Source organism: Fundulus heteroclitus, chromosome 17, assembly GCF_011125445.2.
Source record: "Fundulus heteroclitus isolate FHET01 chromosome 17, MU-UCD_Fhet_4.1, whole genome shotgun sequence".
NCBI lineage: Eukaryota > Metazoa > Chordata > Actinopteri > Cyprinodontiformes > Fundulidae > Fundulus > Fundulus heteroclitus.
The window spans coordinates 5,003,463-5,022,376 of record NC_046377.1 but is presented as its reverse complement, the minus strand read 5'-3'; the positions used below and the strand labels follow the sequence as shown (position 1 = coordinate 5,022,376).

The 18,914-nt window shown below is 39.2% G+C and overlaps 1 protein-coding gene across 1 annotated transcript in view; it reads right to left on the bottom strand.

Moving 5' to 3' along the window:
• Positions 1 to 18,914, bottom strand: part of LOC105936303 (proton myo-inositol cotransporter) — a 109,636-nt gene that overhangs the window by 82,676 nt on the left and 8,046 nt on the right. Inside the window, exons 2-3 of the mRNA XM_012877063.3 lie at positions 10,789 to 10,948; positions 7,282 to 7,490 (exon numbers count right to left, since the gene is read on the bottom strand). Coding sequence (XP_012732517.2) covers positions 7,282 to 7,490; positions 10,789 to 10,948 — 369 coding nt within the window. The remainder of the gene's footprint in view (positions 1 to 7,281; positions 7,491 to 10,788; positions 10,949 to 18,914) is intronic.

Below are 18,914 nucleotides of genomic sequence, written 5' to 3'. Positions count from 1 at the left end.
GAGGTAGCTAGTGGCACCATCTACTCCGCTGCCAGGCTGGTAGGTGAACCGCAGTGGGTCCAGCACAGATTACAGGACTGTGAATTCTCTGGTTGCGATGTCCAATGGCGGTGCGTGCCTCATGTCTCCTCCTTCTCAGCTGGCTAGGAATATTGGATCGCTTGGTGAGAAAAGGCACTGCGGATCTACCAAGAGCTAACAGCTGATCTCTGGTGTTCACAGTGGAAGCGCTGCCACACAAACATGCAATAAAAAAAACAACTCCCCCCACCCCCAAAAAAAGACAAAACAAAATTATCTAGAAAGTGGCCAGCTCCATAAAGTGTACATGCAAGCTGGAAAAAGAGGAGCACACAACAGATCTAAAAGTAGATTTAAAAAAGAACAACTCTGGGCTGAGAGGGAATCTGCTGGAACAGGCTGCCTGTTCACACTGTCTTGCCTTGACATTTCTTCACAGCGATGTTCTTACTAACCAAGTGTTTTAAATAAAGTGAACAGTGAATATCTATTTTCAGCTCCCCGTTGATGTAAACACACGCTAACTGCAGTTCAAATAAAGAAGCAATATTCTGAGCTAGGATGTACGTTCAGCTCTGTTTGTAGAAGCAAGAAGATTCAAATTAAACTTTTGTTGCAAAGCATTGGTGAACCCGGAAAACATGTGGAAAAAGGTGCTCTGATCAGATCTAAGTCAAACTGAACTTTTTTGCACCACAGATAAAGTGATATAAGTGGCAGAAGACTAACACCGCTCATCACCCTAAACACAACATCCCCACAATGTAACATCTTACCATTTGAATGCCTTTCTTGAGCGGGGAGAGGAAAACTAGTCAGAGGTGAAGGGAAGATGCGCGAAGCAATGTTGCGATTATCAAATGAATACTTCTCTGTCTGGATGTGAGAAAATATTTATGAAATGTCTGATTTTAAATGGATTAATTCTTAGGCTTGGCTTTACTTCTTTCATGCAAATAGTTTAAATAGTTGGTCTGATTTTTATTTAAAGCTTTTATTCTCAATAGTCAGTGGAAAATTCTTTATTTCCCTTACTGCAATAAAACAGTTCTCATAATTACTGACTGTCTTTTTGCATGCTTCCTAAACTCTGAGCACCAAGTAGTTGAGGTGCTCCACAGACTCTATCAGATTCAAGATGAGACTCTGGCCTCTCCGAAACGCTAACATTACTTTCATTCAGAGGAAACGTGTTGAAAAAAAAAGTTTATTTTAAACCTGAGTCTGACAGCAGCATAGATAACCATGGCTTTAACCATACACTTAAAGAATATTACATGTTTGATAAATATCTACACAGCCCGCAGTTGCTATTTAGCATCAATGAAAAAATTATCTAACACTCATTAACTCTATTGTAATAGAGTCAATCACATGGTTACAAATTTGATTGTTTGAGTTGCAACTCATTCTCCCCTAAATGCTGTCTTCACCAGTAGTCTGGGTTACACGGTTCTGCAGGTTAATGTCGGCGTCATCTTCTCCAGCATTGCCAGTAGCTATTTTATGACAACCAGGGGGTAATTTTTGAAATGACAAGAGTGATACGGTCATTTAAATCTATACAGAATAAATCTTCTATGTTTATGCTGAGATTGTGGGGTTTTTGTGTGTAGCTTCTGAGTTAGGGAGAGCATTTATTTTGTCTTTCCCAAACATCATATTTGTTACGCACTGAGTAAATTTGAAATAGTCCAGGCCTCTCCAATCATTTTTTGTCACCTGAAAAAAAAAACAGCAAGAGAAACTGAATACTGGCAAGACGTCAGCTGAAAAATACGATCCATCGTGTCCGTTGCATCAAAATGGAATCACAGACCTACAGCAATATAAAGATTGCTTTAAGTGAAACAAGCGTTTAGGTTGGGTACTCTGCCCATTTCTTTCAGACTAAACCCGCAGGTTAACCACTGGCCATGAGCATAACAACCTGTCTGTGTGAGATGGCTGCACGCTGCGTTTCCTCTGGTGCTCACTCACCGATGATGAGTGCAGAGACGCAGCGACAGAGAGGACAGGCGGCGGAACGAAAATGAAACTGCTTGGACTCACACTGAGTCCCACAAGATGGGCCCGCAGCGGCCTGGCTCTGCGTCTGCACATCAGAGTGTGATTATTTGTGAGTGTGTGTAATAAAGGCGGCTCTGCTCTGTGGCCCGTGGTGACCCTGGGGATGTGGAGATGTCATGTCTGCCAGACACAATGTTGTCCTGCGTTATCAAGGTTGATTAGTTGCAGGATGAATCCAATTCCCTATCTCTACCCCTTTTACTTCTGGGCTCAGACTTCTGTTCTCTTTGTCCTAAATCAGCTTTTGCTCACTGGTTCTTTGCAGGGTCTTGGTCATCTGGCAAATTCACAGTCTTCTTTACTCCATGACTGCTAAACATGGAAAAAAAATGATTAGACAAAATGGTCTAATCTAAAAAAAGTCAGGTCATAGGATAATTAATATTACTTATACAAATTGCATATTTATGCTCTGATAATCTGTCTCTTGGTTCTACCAGTGAAGAAATCCTGGCAGCTAGGCCATTCTTATCTATAGATGATTAATTCCTTCTCAGAGGTAATTTCCCATGTTTTGGTTTGCGCCACATTAATACCACTAGTAGTTTTATTATTTGGAGTACTTACAAAAATAGACGGTCTCTTCAAAATGACTGCTGATTTGTGGTGATCTGTTTGACTCCCTGACTAAGGCGGATGCCAGAACCAGACAGAATCTTATTGGTCTTTAGGGCGAATGCTATGTTAATGTTTATATTTTGAAGAAGGGTGTCCCTTGCAGTTTTTAGATATTCAAATTCTCATATAGAACGGGGAATCTCTGCAGCTCCTCCAGAGTTATCATAGGCCTTTTGGGCGCTTTGTAGAAAGTAATAAGTTCAGAGATTAAATTGCACACAGATGGTGTAATGCTCAGACTGACAGAGAACCCAATATTTGAACCAGACATGGTGTTGCAATTAAATTTTTTTGTATCAAAATAGATAACGAAAGCCCTGGTGTGAGCAGGCAACACCTCCGCTGGGGTCTGGCAAGACTGAGGGTGGACAGGCAGACCGTGCTAAAGGTTGAGGCAGGTCCACAATGTTGACGTGGGTCATGCACAAAAAAAGCAGATTATGTGCACACAGTCCAGGTTGTGTCCAGAAAGCAGAGAGCCAATCAGGTGTCCAAACGTGACCAAGGCGAAAACATCCAAGTAACAGCACTTGGTTAAAAACAGGCAAGGCAGGGAAGGAATGCTGATATCTACTCAAATCTGGCAACCCGAGGCTGTGGGAAACCAGTATATAAAGGCAGGTCAACAGGTGAATGGAAGCTGCTTAATTGTGCTGCTGCAGGAAGGTGGACAGATGTAGCAGATCACACTAAATGGCAAAGTTCAGGAGGCGAACGAGGGAGCAGACAGTCGAGCCGGGAACATGACAGATGGACTGGGTTAGATAATTAGTCAACTTCTGAAGGCATTTTGTTGCACTGGAGTTTCCCGGTGTCCTTTTCTCATCTCCTCCCAAAAAGACAAAGTACATGACTTATTGTAAATTTGTAGATGTTTGTCTGCATGTGATTGTATGTCTAGTAGTCTTGAGCTGCTGGTTTCCCAGATCACCTTGTGCATTGATTAAAGAAGGATTACAGGGAGATCTGCAAGACCAGACATGGGTAAAACAAATGTGGGATCAGATAACAGCAGAAGGGACTGCTACTCTGACAACCGTGTCAATGAACTCAGCACGCTCTCTCACAGTCAATTATTATATATTATATACATATTTCTGAGTGATCTATTTTCTATGTACCAACTTATTTACAATACACGTTAATGATTTTTTTTTTGTTTTTGTTTGTATAGATCCATTAAGGTGGGGCTCATTAATCTACCTTTTAAAAAGTATTTTTCTAATTTTTCTCACCACCTCCGTTCTGTCTGAAGTCACCTGGGGATGCGTTGCCACGGAAGCAGTGCTAACAATTAACAGGTGTGTTCAATCAGCCTTGCGAAAGCATTGTTTTTATTTTTACATAACACAAAATTTAAAAATAGAATATGGTGGGTGGAACTTTAAAGTTACACACTCTTGTACAGTAGTTGGTGGTTGGCACCTAGAAGTTGTTTGCAATCCGCCAATTAAAGGAAAGAAGAAGAATCAGCCTCGCAGGTAAAAACCACATGGACTGGAGAGAGGGACCGCGACTTGGATTGTGTATGGGTTAGGGTTATTGGTTGGTTCTGAACTTAAGCTGTTTGATTCAAATGTAAATAAGTAGAAAATGCGTGTATATTTTCTAGACATTTATCTTAGGTAAAATCTTGTGTGTATAGAAAGTACGAGTTTTGTCTTCACCCTTTTTTGATTTGCAGTGGTACGAACTCTAAGGCTGTGTCCGAAAAGGCCTTATTGGTAAGGATGACGCTAAGGAGTCATAAATAATCCCACAATCCTTTGGGTGAGATGACGTATAAAGCACAGCCCACCTCGTGGAAATGAACGAAAATGTCAGAAGAGAAGAGACCTTTATGGGTGGAGTGAAGGGATGCTGGTCAAAAGGTCAATTGGTAATGCTAGTACCAATTGTATCCACAGTGACATTACTGCTTCACATGTACTGTGTGCAACAAGCTTTGGTTATATTTCTTGTAGTTTAAAAATATATATATTAGAAAAATATAACAAAGACTAACAAAGATTTATTTTTTTAAATCCACGCAATCACCAGAGTCAGACCACCCTATCAAACCGTGCTACTGCTCCCACTGTGTGACTGACAGGTCAGTGCCATCGTTCCAGTGCTGCAGCAGGTAAATGAATGATTTAATGTTCCTCCAGCAGGAAGAAAGTCACCGCTCCACAGGAGGAGGACACAAAGCGTCTAATCAGGCTCACTGTGGACAAAATCAAACGGATGGAAAAGCGAGCTGCTATCTTCAAAGCCCAGGGTCACGGCTCTGTCATGTGTGACTTGTTAATAACTGAGGAAGTGTCTGTGGACTCTTCTACTACAGTATGTCGTTTTTAGATTCCGGCACTCATTGACTGCCTGGAAAAGGTTGCATATCGGCATGTCGCACTCTTTGTGGGTAATAATGTAGCCGTTTCCACCACCATGCAGTTGTAATTGAACGTACAGATCTTCACATGAGCTAATCCTTGCAACTGCTCGGGACCCAGCACTCAGTAAAGCGCTGTCCGTGAATCAGTGCTGATTCGCTAGTACAAAAATGGTTCATTTCTTGTACTAGCACTGAGACGTTACAGCGACGTCCAATAAAAGTTTTTTCTTTTTGTAAATCATTTGACGTCTACAGCATTTTACCCATAAACTGGCAACCCAGATGAAAGTCGGAAAAGCCTAAAATAAGTTCCTAATTTATAGTATCAAATAATAACTTATTAAAAAAAATAGGAAACCCTATTTAATACAAGCCAGTTATTTACTTGGAGAGGGAAATCCTATGCAAAGAAATATGTTTGCAAAAAAAAAAATCCAAACTGCCTGAGTTATAATGATACATTGGATTTCTAATACATTTTATATTTATACAAATCCCAAAGTGCTACATAGTAAAACAGGTAAGTGCTAAATAAAAACACATGGAGAGCATGAAAAAAAAGATAAAATAAACAAAGACAATAAGTAAAAGGACAAGAGTTCAATAAAAAGCTCTCCTAAAAAGCTATAATAGTGCCCTGGTGTGAAACCCCCCCCCCAAAAAACAGGATAAATATGTGAAAACGTCCTTATGACCTTGTATGGTGGAGGATCTGTGGTGCTGTGGGCCTCTTTCCCTTCCGAAGGCCTCCCGCTTACCACACTAACAAGGTTCCCACTGTTAGCGTACTTAGTGTGATGAACTCTTTAGAATATCATGTCAGAAAACCCAAAAGGACTTGACCAAAACATATGGTCAAGTCAATACAGAAATAGGTTCATCAGACACAAAATCAACCTGCTTCTGTGCCCAGACCCAAGTCCTGCTGGGAACCTGACGCCTGAGCTGATGATAAGAGAGCATGAGAAAGGGCAAGAACCTGCAATGATCAAAAGACAAGGGGCAAAGAGGGAGGGTCATAGATCTCCCTCTCTTTCTCTCTGCGGACTCTTATCTGAAATGTAACACTGAGCTAGGGGCAGGAGCGAACTGTGCGAAGTCTGACAGCGATGGTGCTAATAAGCAGAAGACTTCTTCACACAGGGTTTATGGCCACTGAATACATAGATTCACGTTTATATTAGGTTTTCATGGATTTTCTGTCATATTTGTCATCTCACCATTCCTCATGAAACATTGACTCCGATTCTATTGGAAATCCACTGAAAGCGCACGTTCACAAACACAGAAAATGAACATCTACATCTGCAGCTCCTGTCGGCTTTATCATCTCCTGCCTTTGAACCGTGTGCCTGTGACTCAGACCGCAGTCGCCTCCCGATAACCTGCATGTCACCCCGGTGGTGAAATGCGAAAAAACTTTCAACTCTGGTTGTAAAAAAAAAAAAAAATCAAGGGGAGATGGATCAAAAGATGTCAAACATGCCTGGAGAGTGAATTTTAACTATTTACATCCAGGCAGCAATGTCCCTTAATCTCACAGTTTATGGTTCAAGGAATCGTTGTTGTCCCCTTAGGGCAACTTGCTTTATAGCTCGCAGTAACAGACAAACAATTAAACAACAATCACTCAAGCATACACAGGGGGGAAAAGCAGGGGAATCACTTATCCAAGAGAGCAATAGCTGCAGGGACAAAGGAATATTTTAGCCCGTTAGTCCTACATTTAGGCAGGGCATAACTATGTCCCGAAGGAAGAAGCAGCCAAGGAGTGGCTCTGATCCCCAAGGATGGAGCGGGCCTTGCTGAGAGTTCTTAGCTGGTAAAGGGCACTGAGGTTATTTCTATTAATCAGGCAAACCATCTGATACTTTGCTACAATGATAATGAGAATCTGTTGAAATCTTATTGAATACATTCTTGGAAATATAAAATAAAACAAAATTAAAAAAACTTGAATATCAATAGATTTATTCCACTTTTTGTCCTTTTTTTTTGTTTAAAGTGACGCTATTTTATATAATCTGTGTGTATGTGTGAGACATTGCCAAGAAAACTGCCTGAGCACTGTAGGATATAATGTTAAATTTTCATTTCCACACGTCATCAGCACACTGTAGCATCCGAGATGACTAAGGCGTTATACCGTCCCTATTAAGCCTCAGAGCTGTTCCTTCTCGGTTGCATTGTCCCCTTACCTCCTCCGCTGTCCTTCTCCTCTTCCTCGATGCTGTTCTTGATGCTGTCGTATTCCTCGTCTATGTTCTGATTGCCTCGGATCTGGCTGAGCACCCGGCGGGCCTTCTGGGTCAGCCCACACTGGATTAGCCAACGAGGGCTCTCCGGCAGGAAGAGGAACCCAACGAACTGGAGCACACCAGGAACCACAGACAGTCCCAGCATGTACCTGGAGAAGGGGGCAGCATGCAGAGTGTGACAGAAAGGGTTTTATTAAAAAAAAAAAAAAAAAGGTCCAGCTGTGTGTTCATGTTATGTGGCGCTGTTGGTGTTGGGGGTTTGACTCATTGAAATTAAACAATAGCAGAATTGCGAAGGGTTTATTGAGTTTTAGTGGCTTAAAAGCTAATTAGGGAATTCAATTATTTTCTTAATTCCCTTAACATTTAAGATAAACAATTGTGTAGCCGTAGGCGTGTATTGCTTCATGCATTCATACTAAACTGTCACAGCACAGCCCTTAGTGCAGGGGTCTGCAACCTGTGGCTCTTTGGACCTTCCACAGTGGCTCTAAATAACTTTGGCTACAAATTATATTTTTATTATGGTATTTAAATGTAATAATCATAAACAGATTTTAGCAGTTTTTACTTGGACTAACTGCTTTTAATTTGCACAGTAGAATGATGCTAAAAGTGGCAGTAATATTTAATTTTAAATCAATATTTTTTCATTATGTTGATTTTTTTTACATCATTATCCACAAATATCAACATCCCATGCGTCCTATTTTTTCAAACCTCAAAGTAGACATAAAGGGTCGATACTTTAATGATGGCAACATATTTCCTACAGTAGATCTTTATCACAAATTATAAGTTGTCTGTTTTCAAAAGTTCAGGCAACATTTGTGGCTCTGAATGAGTTTAATTCAAGTGGACAGTAGGCAGAATGGCTCTTTAGACTGTAAAGGTTGCAGGCCCCTGCCTTAGTGTGGTGCACAGGATCCAAAGAACAGGTTAATCACAACCTTGTTCACTACAGCTTCACAATTACAAATCTACATAACTTCACACCAACTATAGTAGAAAATCTAGAGATGGTAACACACAGCAGTCTTAAGAACCACCTGCTTGTTTTCTATTCAGTGGTACGAAGAGGTTGGTACAGGCCACAAGAGCGGCAAACTTTTTGCAGACACCTAGTACAAGACATTTCAGGAAGTGGGCCTAAAGGTGTTTCATAAATGCCACTGCGTTGCTTGACAGGCGCCATCAAGTGTTTAAACATTGGCACATCGACTGGGTGGTTAATGCTGTATTTAACATTTCATCGTTTTATTTACTTCATATTTCTTCTTCTTCTATTGTTTTTATTGTAGGATGATTGTTAAGGCGTTGCTTGCTTAGAAAATTTATGAAACTACTATGTAAAGCACTCCACACCGAAGCAATACCAGATTGGCTGTTTGTCATAATGCAAAGGAGGTAAAGGACCCTTCTGGTTTTCCTCAGCACTGTGCCACATTAAAGCAGTGTTACTTCAGGTGAGTGGCGAGCAACTTTCTGTTTTGCTTACATTTAATGTGATGTAAGCAGTGTTTGCTTAATTATTAGATTGAAACGGCTTTTTAGTGTACTCCACACTAAAACAATGCAAGCATAGATGGTAATATAACCAGTCAGCTTGATTATATTCATCACTGTGGGAAAGAGTTTGGGTAATAGGTAGTCTCATACAGCTGAACAGATAAACTTTTAGATATACATAAAGCCACTCAAATGTTGAAGTTTACAATATATGTCAGAATGTAACAAATTCAGTTTGTTAATTTTGTAAACGTAATTAATGCTTTAAAAAATCCGCTGGATTCTTTTACGAACTCTGCTTAACTTGCTACTGACCAAGAGACCCACGACTTGGGCACTAAGCCACATTCATCAACTAGGGAGAAAATGTGTGCAGGTAGACCTCAAATAATACAAGCGGGGTCGGAGGTCCATTACCTGCTATACAAAAAACAGAATCCCTTAACAAAGAGGAGTTTTTGACTGGTGGGAATTGACTTTTAATCTGCATGCTGAGCAAAATCAATGTAATGAAAGCCCAGCGATGCTTCCTGGCGTAGGTTAAGTTCATGTACCGCGTGTGGTTGAAACAAAACAGCATTGTGTGTCAGGAATTTCTATGCAATTGCGGGGTATTTGAAAGCTGAATTGATTCAAATGAAGTGCATGTGTTAGGCTTTTCATTTTGCTCTGCAGGATGACGCGTAATTCAGAAAGCATTTAAACTTTAAACGGCAAGTGTCTTCTAAAGGTTATTATCACGCATGATTCACACCCGTCAGACTTTCTGAACAATCTCCGCCGTGGTCATCAGGCCTGCTTCTGAGGCAGCTACTTTGTAAAAGGACCGTTCTTTTCTCTGGCGTCTCTCAGCTTAATTGTCAAATGGTCTGAAAGCTTTAACGGTGCCTTCAGTCTGACAATCGCAACATATGCAAACTGTTGGAGAGAACCATGATGATAAAAAGATTATAATAAAATGACGGCACAGATGGTGGAGAGTGGTTTCTTTGAACTTTGCAACATGGCTGCTGTTGGTAAATGTTAAGAACCGCTCTGTGCATATGTTGGCATTTAAAATAAGGCATTAGATATGATGAGACCTCAAAGAGAGGACAGTGCTTTCATATCAGACTGCATGGTCATTTCAAAGGGAACATATGCAAAATCCCCATTTTTAGCCCTTAAGTACCTTTTGTTGTGTACTTGAAGTCTCTGGGAAAAATGTGTCTGTTGTGAACGTAATCTGTTTAGGTGCTGTGTAGATATCTTTATATACTGTTTGGAGTCATTTTTCAAACTGATACGTTTTCTCTGTTCTCTATTATGTTTTTCTAACAATAATGTCACAGTATTTGCTGCAGAGCTGCTAAGCAAGGCTCAGGACTTGCGGTGTACCGATTTCCACCATTTTATTTATTTTTTTTGCCATGTTTTTTGTAGTCAAAGCTCAAGGATGCTGAAGCTCCTGGGGGATAAGTGAAAATGTTCGGTTATCGGGTGTGTTTACCCCCAGCAGAATACAAAAATGGCCGAACGGGGTGGAGTAGCATGCTCTGTACCTGGAGGAGGCAGGGTGTGAAGTACCTCATTTGCATTTAAAGAGACAGCACCAAAACAAGTTGATCTCAGGTGCACCTCAGAACAGGGGTAAAAGAGGGTCTGTAGGGCAATAATAATGAGGAATTCAGACCCAAGCATTGCTGTTCCACGTTATATATACCCCAACTGAACAATATAAATGAGAAAAGGAAGGCATTAAAAAGCATCATATGTCCCCTTTAAATGTTACAATCCCCTTTTTGGCAGTAGAATGTTGCATTGCAATTGCAACGTTTTTGAAATATGAATTCATCTAAACCTCAGAGTTGTTAAATGCTGCAGCAAGAATCAGTGTGGAAATAGCTTAGTATCCTGTCTAAGTTCAACAACTGAAAATTGTAGGTCTCGATGTCTGACCTCCAGCCATCCCGCTGCATGTAGCTGAAGGCGCCATCGATGAGGCTGGCCGTGAACTGTCCACCGGTGATGAAGAGGGTATTAACGGTCACTAGCTGACCTCTGAGGTGGGGTGGAGAGGCTTCGGCAATGTACACGGGCACCGTCATGGAGGCAATACCTACACAAGGCGACACAAAGCAGAGGCGACGGTCAGCGAAGGGACAGTGAAGATACATGATGAGCTGAGGAGACATTTCAGGCACTGAGCATTCTCCAACCGAACTGTTACAAGAACATGGAAAGACACCAGACTGCAGACTCCAGCATGATGTCCTTTTAAAATCATTTATCTTGTGATAAACTGATAAATGTGAACTAATTAATGCATGCTCATTTAACTCATAATGTACAAGTGATGAACCGCGGACATGAATTATTCAGATTTAAACTATCTTAACTGAACTTTGAACTAGTTTTCATAGTGCTTATTTAACCAAACTGTAACATTATGGACCTAGATGGTGAGCACATCTATAAAGCCAGAGAGTTTCTATAAAAACTAAATACTACACTACACACACTACCACCATATGCACGCTGACGGTCACATATCCCCCGGAACAATCTGTTTGGCCCTGATGGGACTGACAATGTGCTATAAGACTGATGCTCTCAGCAGCGGGCTCCTGATAGGCTCTATTAATAGAGACCAGAGCTTTCTACACCCCCCCCTCCCTCCATCTCCTCCCCTCTTCTACCTCCTGCCAACACCCTGCCCTAAACTGCCGCCATGACTACGTGGCTACCCGTTGCCATGGAGACCTCTTGCAGCAGGGGATCCAGCCACACCGTCTCCAAGCTTGCACCACACTGTGGCAGCTCTGGGAAGGCAAATCAATAACTAAGAGCAGGGCATATATATCTATGGCTTTTGCTTTTTTTTATAGGAAGGAAAACCTTGATGAAGTGCTGTTCTAAACTTAAAAAGAACAGAACATCTTAACATTAAGATGATAAACTCCAATGCCTTGAGGTCAAATGTCAGTAAGATGTCCAGACAGATCAAAGAGAAGCCCCCCGCCCCCCAAAAATAAAATAAAATAATAAATTCATGTTATTCTTTGATTGCACAAACATGATCTGAGAGATTGCAGATACGCATTTTGTCTTTGTTATTGTCTGATGGCGGACATCCGAGATGCAGATCGTTACTGGAATCTAATTAAACACTCAGCCAGTATGGTAGAAATCCGCTCATAAGGTTTAGAAAGACAGCTTAACATCAGAGATACAGAAAACTGAGCTATAGTTGACAAGTTAGAGCTTAGAATTCAAGAAGAGAATATTCTTGGTGTGCATAACAAATACACACACACAATCTGTAATACCTGAGCAATCAGCCATGTTTTTCATATAGAAAGATGTGAAAGATGTTACCTTAATCTTCTAAAACCTGCGGTCTTCTGTTATCACATTCAGAACATGTAAATGCATTCACGTGTTGATTAGGACTTTGACTATACGCCTTTGCAGAGGACAGTTCTGTAAATTTAAACATTTACATTGCGCTCTGTTGTCACTTTGCAAAAGTCTTTACTTGACTTCAGCAATTTACAAGTACGATACTAAAAAGTGTTTGTCCCTTTAAGGATTTTTTTTCTGCTTCCGCTTTACACACACTTAAATATGTTACATGGTGAAACATGTTTTGATTTTAGACAAAAATAACACGAGTAAAAACAGAATGCATTTTTCAAATAATGATTTCATTTGTTAAAGGACAAAAGGTGGAAATAGCTTTGTCCCCAAAATTTAATAACCGGTTGAGCCATCGCTTGACTATTTAAAAAAAAAAAGTATTAAGCCACCTTTGATGAGGATGAACAGCCTCTTTAGGATCATGCTGCAGCATCCATTCAGATTCAACTCCGGACTTTAACTAGACCACTGAGAAAGGTTTTCTTTAAAATAAATCCTTTTAGAGGTTGTGCTGCTGCATAACCTAGTGAGTTTGAGTTTAAGATTATAAAGAACATATTTTAACACAGTAAATGTCACCAACTTAGGAGACCTTAAAATTTGTTTTGAGGACTCCATGAAGCCTTGTCCCAATAAAAAAGCTGATGTAACTCTTTAAATATCTAAATGAGAATGATAGAAAGAAAACAGATTTTTTTCGATTGTTTTACACCTTTTGACCTCTGGGCTACACTTGTCAGTTACCTTTCTGCAAATTTAAAGTAAGAGGCAGAGGTGCTTAAATACAACAAAGTAAAAACATGCTTCTTTTTTTAAACTCAAAAAAGAAACTCACTTTCTTTCTTTTTTATAGTTTATAACTACATATAAATGTTCTGTTAAATTAAATAAAAGTTAAGCCTTTATAAAACATGTCAGTTGGAGTTACAGCTAGAATAACTTTTCTCTTATTTCTAAGTTTTTTTTAATCAAGTATTTTGCTAGACACCTCAGAGAACCTTAGATATTACCAACACGAGGATGGCCATCGGCCAACATCTTTATAGCTGCTGTTGATGGGAAAACTCTACGTAATGAGAGTTTCTGACCTTCATTTGGCTTTTAAGACACGCTCCACTGCAAACACACATTTCTCCCTTATTATTCTCTGCATGGGGATGGGATTGCCTTGCTAATAAACACATTGCATTAGTCCTAACTTCTTTGGCATTAGCTTAATTGGCTGGCAAACTTTTCCCTTTACACTGGAAAAGACTATTTGAATAGATTCCTTCATTTGCGACGAATGACTCCTGACATTTACCTGGATATGAGTCTCTGACCTGTCTGGTTCTAATAATTTTGCCAGTGAATCAACATATTTTAAATAGTGAATAACACTTCCAGTCAAATCCATCAGACGCGTTGATTAACTTGCCTAAATATCCCGTTATTTAATTGTCAGTTGAACTCATTGCCATAAATAATAACCCTAACACCAACCCTAACCTTAACCATACTTTAGTACTGATGCTTGATTAAACATGAACATAAAAAGGCGGTGACTCAGTTTGAGCTCTGGTATTTTTATACACGCTCATCACTCACTTTATCAGATAAACCTGTTCAGTTACTTGTAGGCATGAATAACTAATCAGCCAATCACATTGCTGTAACTTTTGGCAGTCAGACAATTAGTGGTTCGACAAGAGTAACTGCAGTTTAAAGATGTGGTCTTTGTCAAAGATGTCAAACGAACCTGAATCAAAAGTTAGATTAGTCAATTCAGGTGTGTTTAAGCAGAGCAGCAGTGTCAAGTAACTAAGTAGAAACACTTTGTTACCTTACTTAAGTAGAAATTTTGGTTATTCATACTTCAGTGGAGACATTATTTTGCTTTTTTTAATTTCTACTCCTTACATTTTCAAGCAATTATCTGTACTTTCTACTCCCTACATTTTGAAAATAGTCTCATTACTTCTATTTTATTTCAGCTTGTTTTGGTTCTATCTTATCAATAAAAAAACAAGAAAATATTCAGATAAATAGCGCTACCCAAACAGAATGATTTTGATTGTGTTTGGGGGCAGTATTGAACTTAGTTGTTTGTCAAACGCACCAATAAAAATGTAATAAGAAGAATAAAAGTAGAACAACAACATTGAATTTTAGGAATATTTGTTTTTTTTCCCCCTTTTTTTCATCCGCTAGGATTGATCATTCATTTTGACAACAGTCTACTCTATACAGGCAGCCATGCAAGCGTAATTGTTATAAAAGGGTAGTGCACTCATTTTCATGTCCAGTTTTGTTATCTTAAATTTGTTGCCCTCACTTTAGCTACGCGTTGATGTTTATTTACATTCCAATAATAAAAAGTAAAAGGTTATTGATAATATGTCTCTGAGGTTTGACTTTTTGCACTGGCAAAAAAGACTTTGGATTTTCTGCTCCATGAAACCCATTTTGATGCTTAGTATTGCACCTATGAGGACCTGTAATGAATTACTTCTATTTTAGTATTCTAAATAGTTCCATATCCGATATTTTCATACTTTTACTTCATTTGAGTTTTTTGAGTTGACACGTATACTTAAGAATGTATTGATAAACCCTAGTATTTATACTTCTACTTGAGTAATAGAAGTGAATACTTTTGACACCTCTGTAGAAGAGACACATGAAAGTTGCACGAAACTGGCCCTGTAGGCGTGGAGTTTGGCACCCTTACGTTAGAGTAACCTTTCACAAGTTTCTCACAAACGTTTGCTGGACCTTTGGTCCATTCTTCCAGACAGAACCAATGCAACTCAGTCAGATTTGCAGGAGGTCTTGCTCACACATACCTTTTAAAGCTTCATTGACATATTTTACATGAGAATAAAATCAAGACTTTGTGCTGGTTACTCCAAAACATTGTCATTACTGTCCGTAAACGCTCTTCATAAATAATTTGGTGGTATGATTATGGTCATTGTCCATTTGGAAGACACATTTGTGCCAAACCTTTAGCTTCCTGCTGACACTTCTCATACACAGGATGGCATTTTTCGGCTCTCAATCTTCTGTCTCTGTCTTCAAAATGTAACGTTTACTTTTAGTTTTATCAGCCCACAGGACCCGCCACCAAAGTTTGGGATCTTTTTCCATGAGTGAATATGCAAACTGTAATCTTTTTACCCCTGCTTTTGGCACAATGGCTTCTTCCTCACTGAGTGAGTTTTCAACCCATTTCAGAACAGGATTCATTTCACTGTTGATGATGACAATCTCTTACCAGCTTCAAACAGCATCTTCACAAGGTGATTTGGTTTTACTCTGGGGTTGATGCGCACATTTTGCACCAAGACATGTTAATCTGTCTGACAAAGAACCCGTCTTCTTCCTGAATAACATGATGGGTGGGAATTCCCATCATTTAAAGGCTTGTGCCGAATTGTTCAAAATATGAATGCGACAACTTCGGGGCACCAGGAAATTGTGCCCAAGAATGAACAATATTCTGGATGCTTTACCGTTTTCTTACTGATATCCTGGCTTATTTCATTAGATTTTTATGATGTCACACAAGGAAGCAGTGTATTTGAGGTTTGCCTTAAAACACGTCAACAGGTGTTTTAACACGTCCATTGTATTTATTTATTTATTTATTGATACACCTTCCAACCTGAAAACCAACCTACAGTACAGTACAGTACAGACAGTAATAAAAACGTCTCTCAAAATGGCCTGTCTCTGTATTCTGGTACTTGGCGAATATAAATAATTGTGGTAAACCTAGCTGACCTAAAAGAGAGAACAATACATCTGATTTAATGTAAGAAAGTCTAAACAGTTGGTGTTTCATTATACTGTATATAAATATCTGGTTTCAGCTGTGCATGAAACACCAAGAGATGGAGCCAAATGTTTCCTACGTACCCAAGTATGCATCAAGTAAAATATGCCACAAAAGGCAAGAAATGTACAGTTAAAACTTCTGTTAAAGGATGACTTTCTGGCCTTCCCAGTATATCTATTGGTAAAAGAAAACCAGCAATAGCGATTTGATTTTGGTTGCCTTTATTTTTTCCTGTTTGTTGACCCTGAGTCACCAGCATGTTCCCATCCGAGCCTTGTCTGCTTTTATAAACAGCTAATTTGTCTGCTGGTGTGACAGTACAGCTAATGTTGTTACATTTGGTGAATAATAAATCATCTCTGTGGCACATCCCGCTACTGGTGGTGCCAGGCGAGATATGTCTGATGGTAAAGATAATGCTTGTTGACAGTAAAAAGAATAAATCCAGTACAAGTTTAATGCAGTTTGTTGACCGTAAAAATCAAGAGCTTTAGGCTTAAACTCCATTCTTGCTTTACTATCAGTTTATGGTCATTGAAGCTAATGCTATTGTTGGACTTACATAGTCAATATTTAGGATGTGACTCTGTTGGTAGAAAAGAGTATAGTTGTTTGAACTATATCACAAACAGTGTGTAAAAGGTAAAGGAAGGCCTAATAAAATGGCTTGCATGCAGCACGATGTCTCAAATAGATTAGTTCTGGCTTGATGACTGTCTTCAAAAGGTTTCTGAACACTAATTGGAAAAACAAACTCTGAAGAAGTGAAAGCAGAAAAAATACAAACCTGAAAAGGCAAGGCATTGATTGAAAAGACTGAGCACAGTTGTTAGATATCTACAGGTTGGCCAAACACTGTTCTCCCCAAACATGTACACATTTAATATGCAAGTTATGCATTTTTTTTTAGCATGACATAACATTGCTTTCTGCTCTAATCTTATACTGATTAAACCGTATCATATTATTCTAGAATCAAACTCAACTTAAAGCAATGGAAAAGTGAGACATGTTATCCAAAACTTTACTTCCAAATTAAGTGGAATGCAGTCCACTGTCACATTTGATCAACAATTATTCTGTTTTATACCTTTATACCGTACATTCCCAAATCGGATCGGCAGGCATCCGGGTCCCAATGAATGTCCTTTTTAAATATTCAAGGACACAGTGTATGATGAAACCCAAATCCCGATACCTGTTTTTGGAGTACCCTCTGTGATTACGTCAGATGGAAAACCAAAGAGAAAAATCCTGACCCATTTTATTGTGCAGGGGTTGCAAAACTGTTTTACAGGCTAATTTTCTCATCTTTATGGAATTCAAAAAGGACATAGTTCAAGTCTGAACTATGTATGTATGAGTTCTTTTTCTAGTGCTTTTAAATCCTTATTTTGTCTATCCTACAAGATTTAACTGACAGATTAAATTACTGAATTTGACTTATCGCAAATGGGTTCAGCAAAGTTTCATTGTAATCAAACACATGAAGCCTTAACATTCATTAATGTATGTCTACTGACCTCCAGCAGGACTAAATCTTAACAAAAACTTAGCTTATCTGCACCTGCTGCAATGTAGATCCCTTAGAAAAACACTTGCTTTGTCTTAATGGGGTTGTCTGTTCAGGACCAAGGACAGCTCCCTGCAGTCAGACACAGGAAAACACCATTGTCTGGTCAGGCGCTCGGCATAAAGTGGCACAGCAAACTGAAACCAAAGTATCTGACTTGGTCTTCTGCAGACAGTCTCTAGGCATGAAACACAAAACTCAGCACTGCCTTTTTTGATCTGACAAAAGGACATGCTTCATCAAGCTCTCCGTTACTGTGATCTACTCAAGTGCGAAACGGGGTGTTTAGATGAAAGTGCAATTGAAGGAGAAAATATATTTGCTCCAACAACTTGACTTGATTTTTTTGTCAGAGAGATCATGTCTTTTTCATAATAACCGCTAGACCGACAACATGCTGGTAAACAAAGTCCTCATTAAGTGAGGACTTTGTTTATCTCAGCTTTCACTCAGTCGAGATGACACGTCTAACTTCATTATGTAAACCAACCAATTAATTAGAAAGCCTCCTGGTAATGAAATGTTATCGCTGTGCAATTAACAGCACTGCTTTTATTCACACCAGTCCACTATTTGCAAGACAAAAAACATAAACATTTGAAAAGTACTGTATAATTTAACCACACAGCATTATTATACATTCAGAGTATCCCCCTGGTAGGTACTGTGTGTTTTCTGTCTTTTAAGGAATGGAAAATGGTATCTGAGGCAACAGGGAGTTTATACAGGCCTACTTGACATTGAGAAAAAAAATAATTACATGAAATAACTGCAAAGCTGTGGATTGCTGCAAAAACAATTAAATATATTTATAAATCAACCATAAAATTCTACATATATTCTTTTGATTGTAAAGGTTTGACAGAAATATATTCTAATATTAATAATCATTTTACAACTGATGTCAGACGTCTGTCCCACCAGTAAGGTGAAATTGTATTTAATCCACTGACTTCCAGTTAGGTTTTTCATCCACTTTTAAGTACAAGCCTTTTTTCAGGCAACTGATGTCAGGGGTGGGGCAAGATGTCCGGGGAGGGGCCATGTTGCACAACTCTATGCTCCAAACAACCTAAGAAAACCCCAGGATCTGGTATCTCATCAATCATCAAAAGGAGGATTAAAATACAGAATGTTAAAGTGGTAGTAAAGGCATGTTTCTTAAAACTTTGGTCACCAATGAACTCTACATCTCGCTGAACAGGAGTTGATTTAAATTTTTAACACACACCTTTTCCGCATTTTGTCCCCCATGTTTTCAGCAGTTAACTG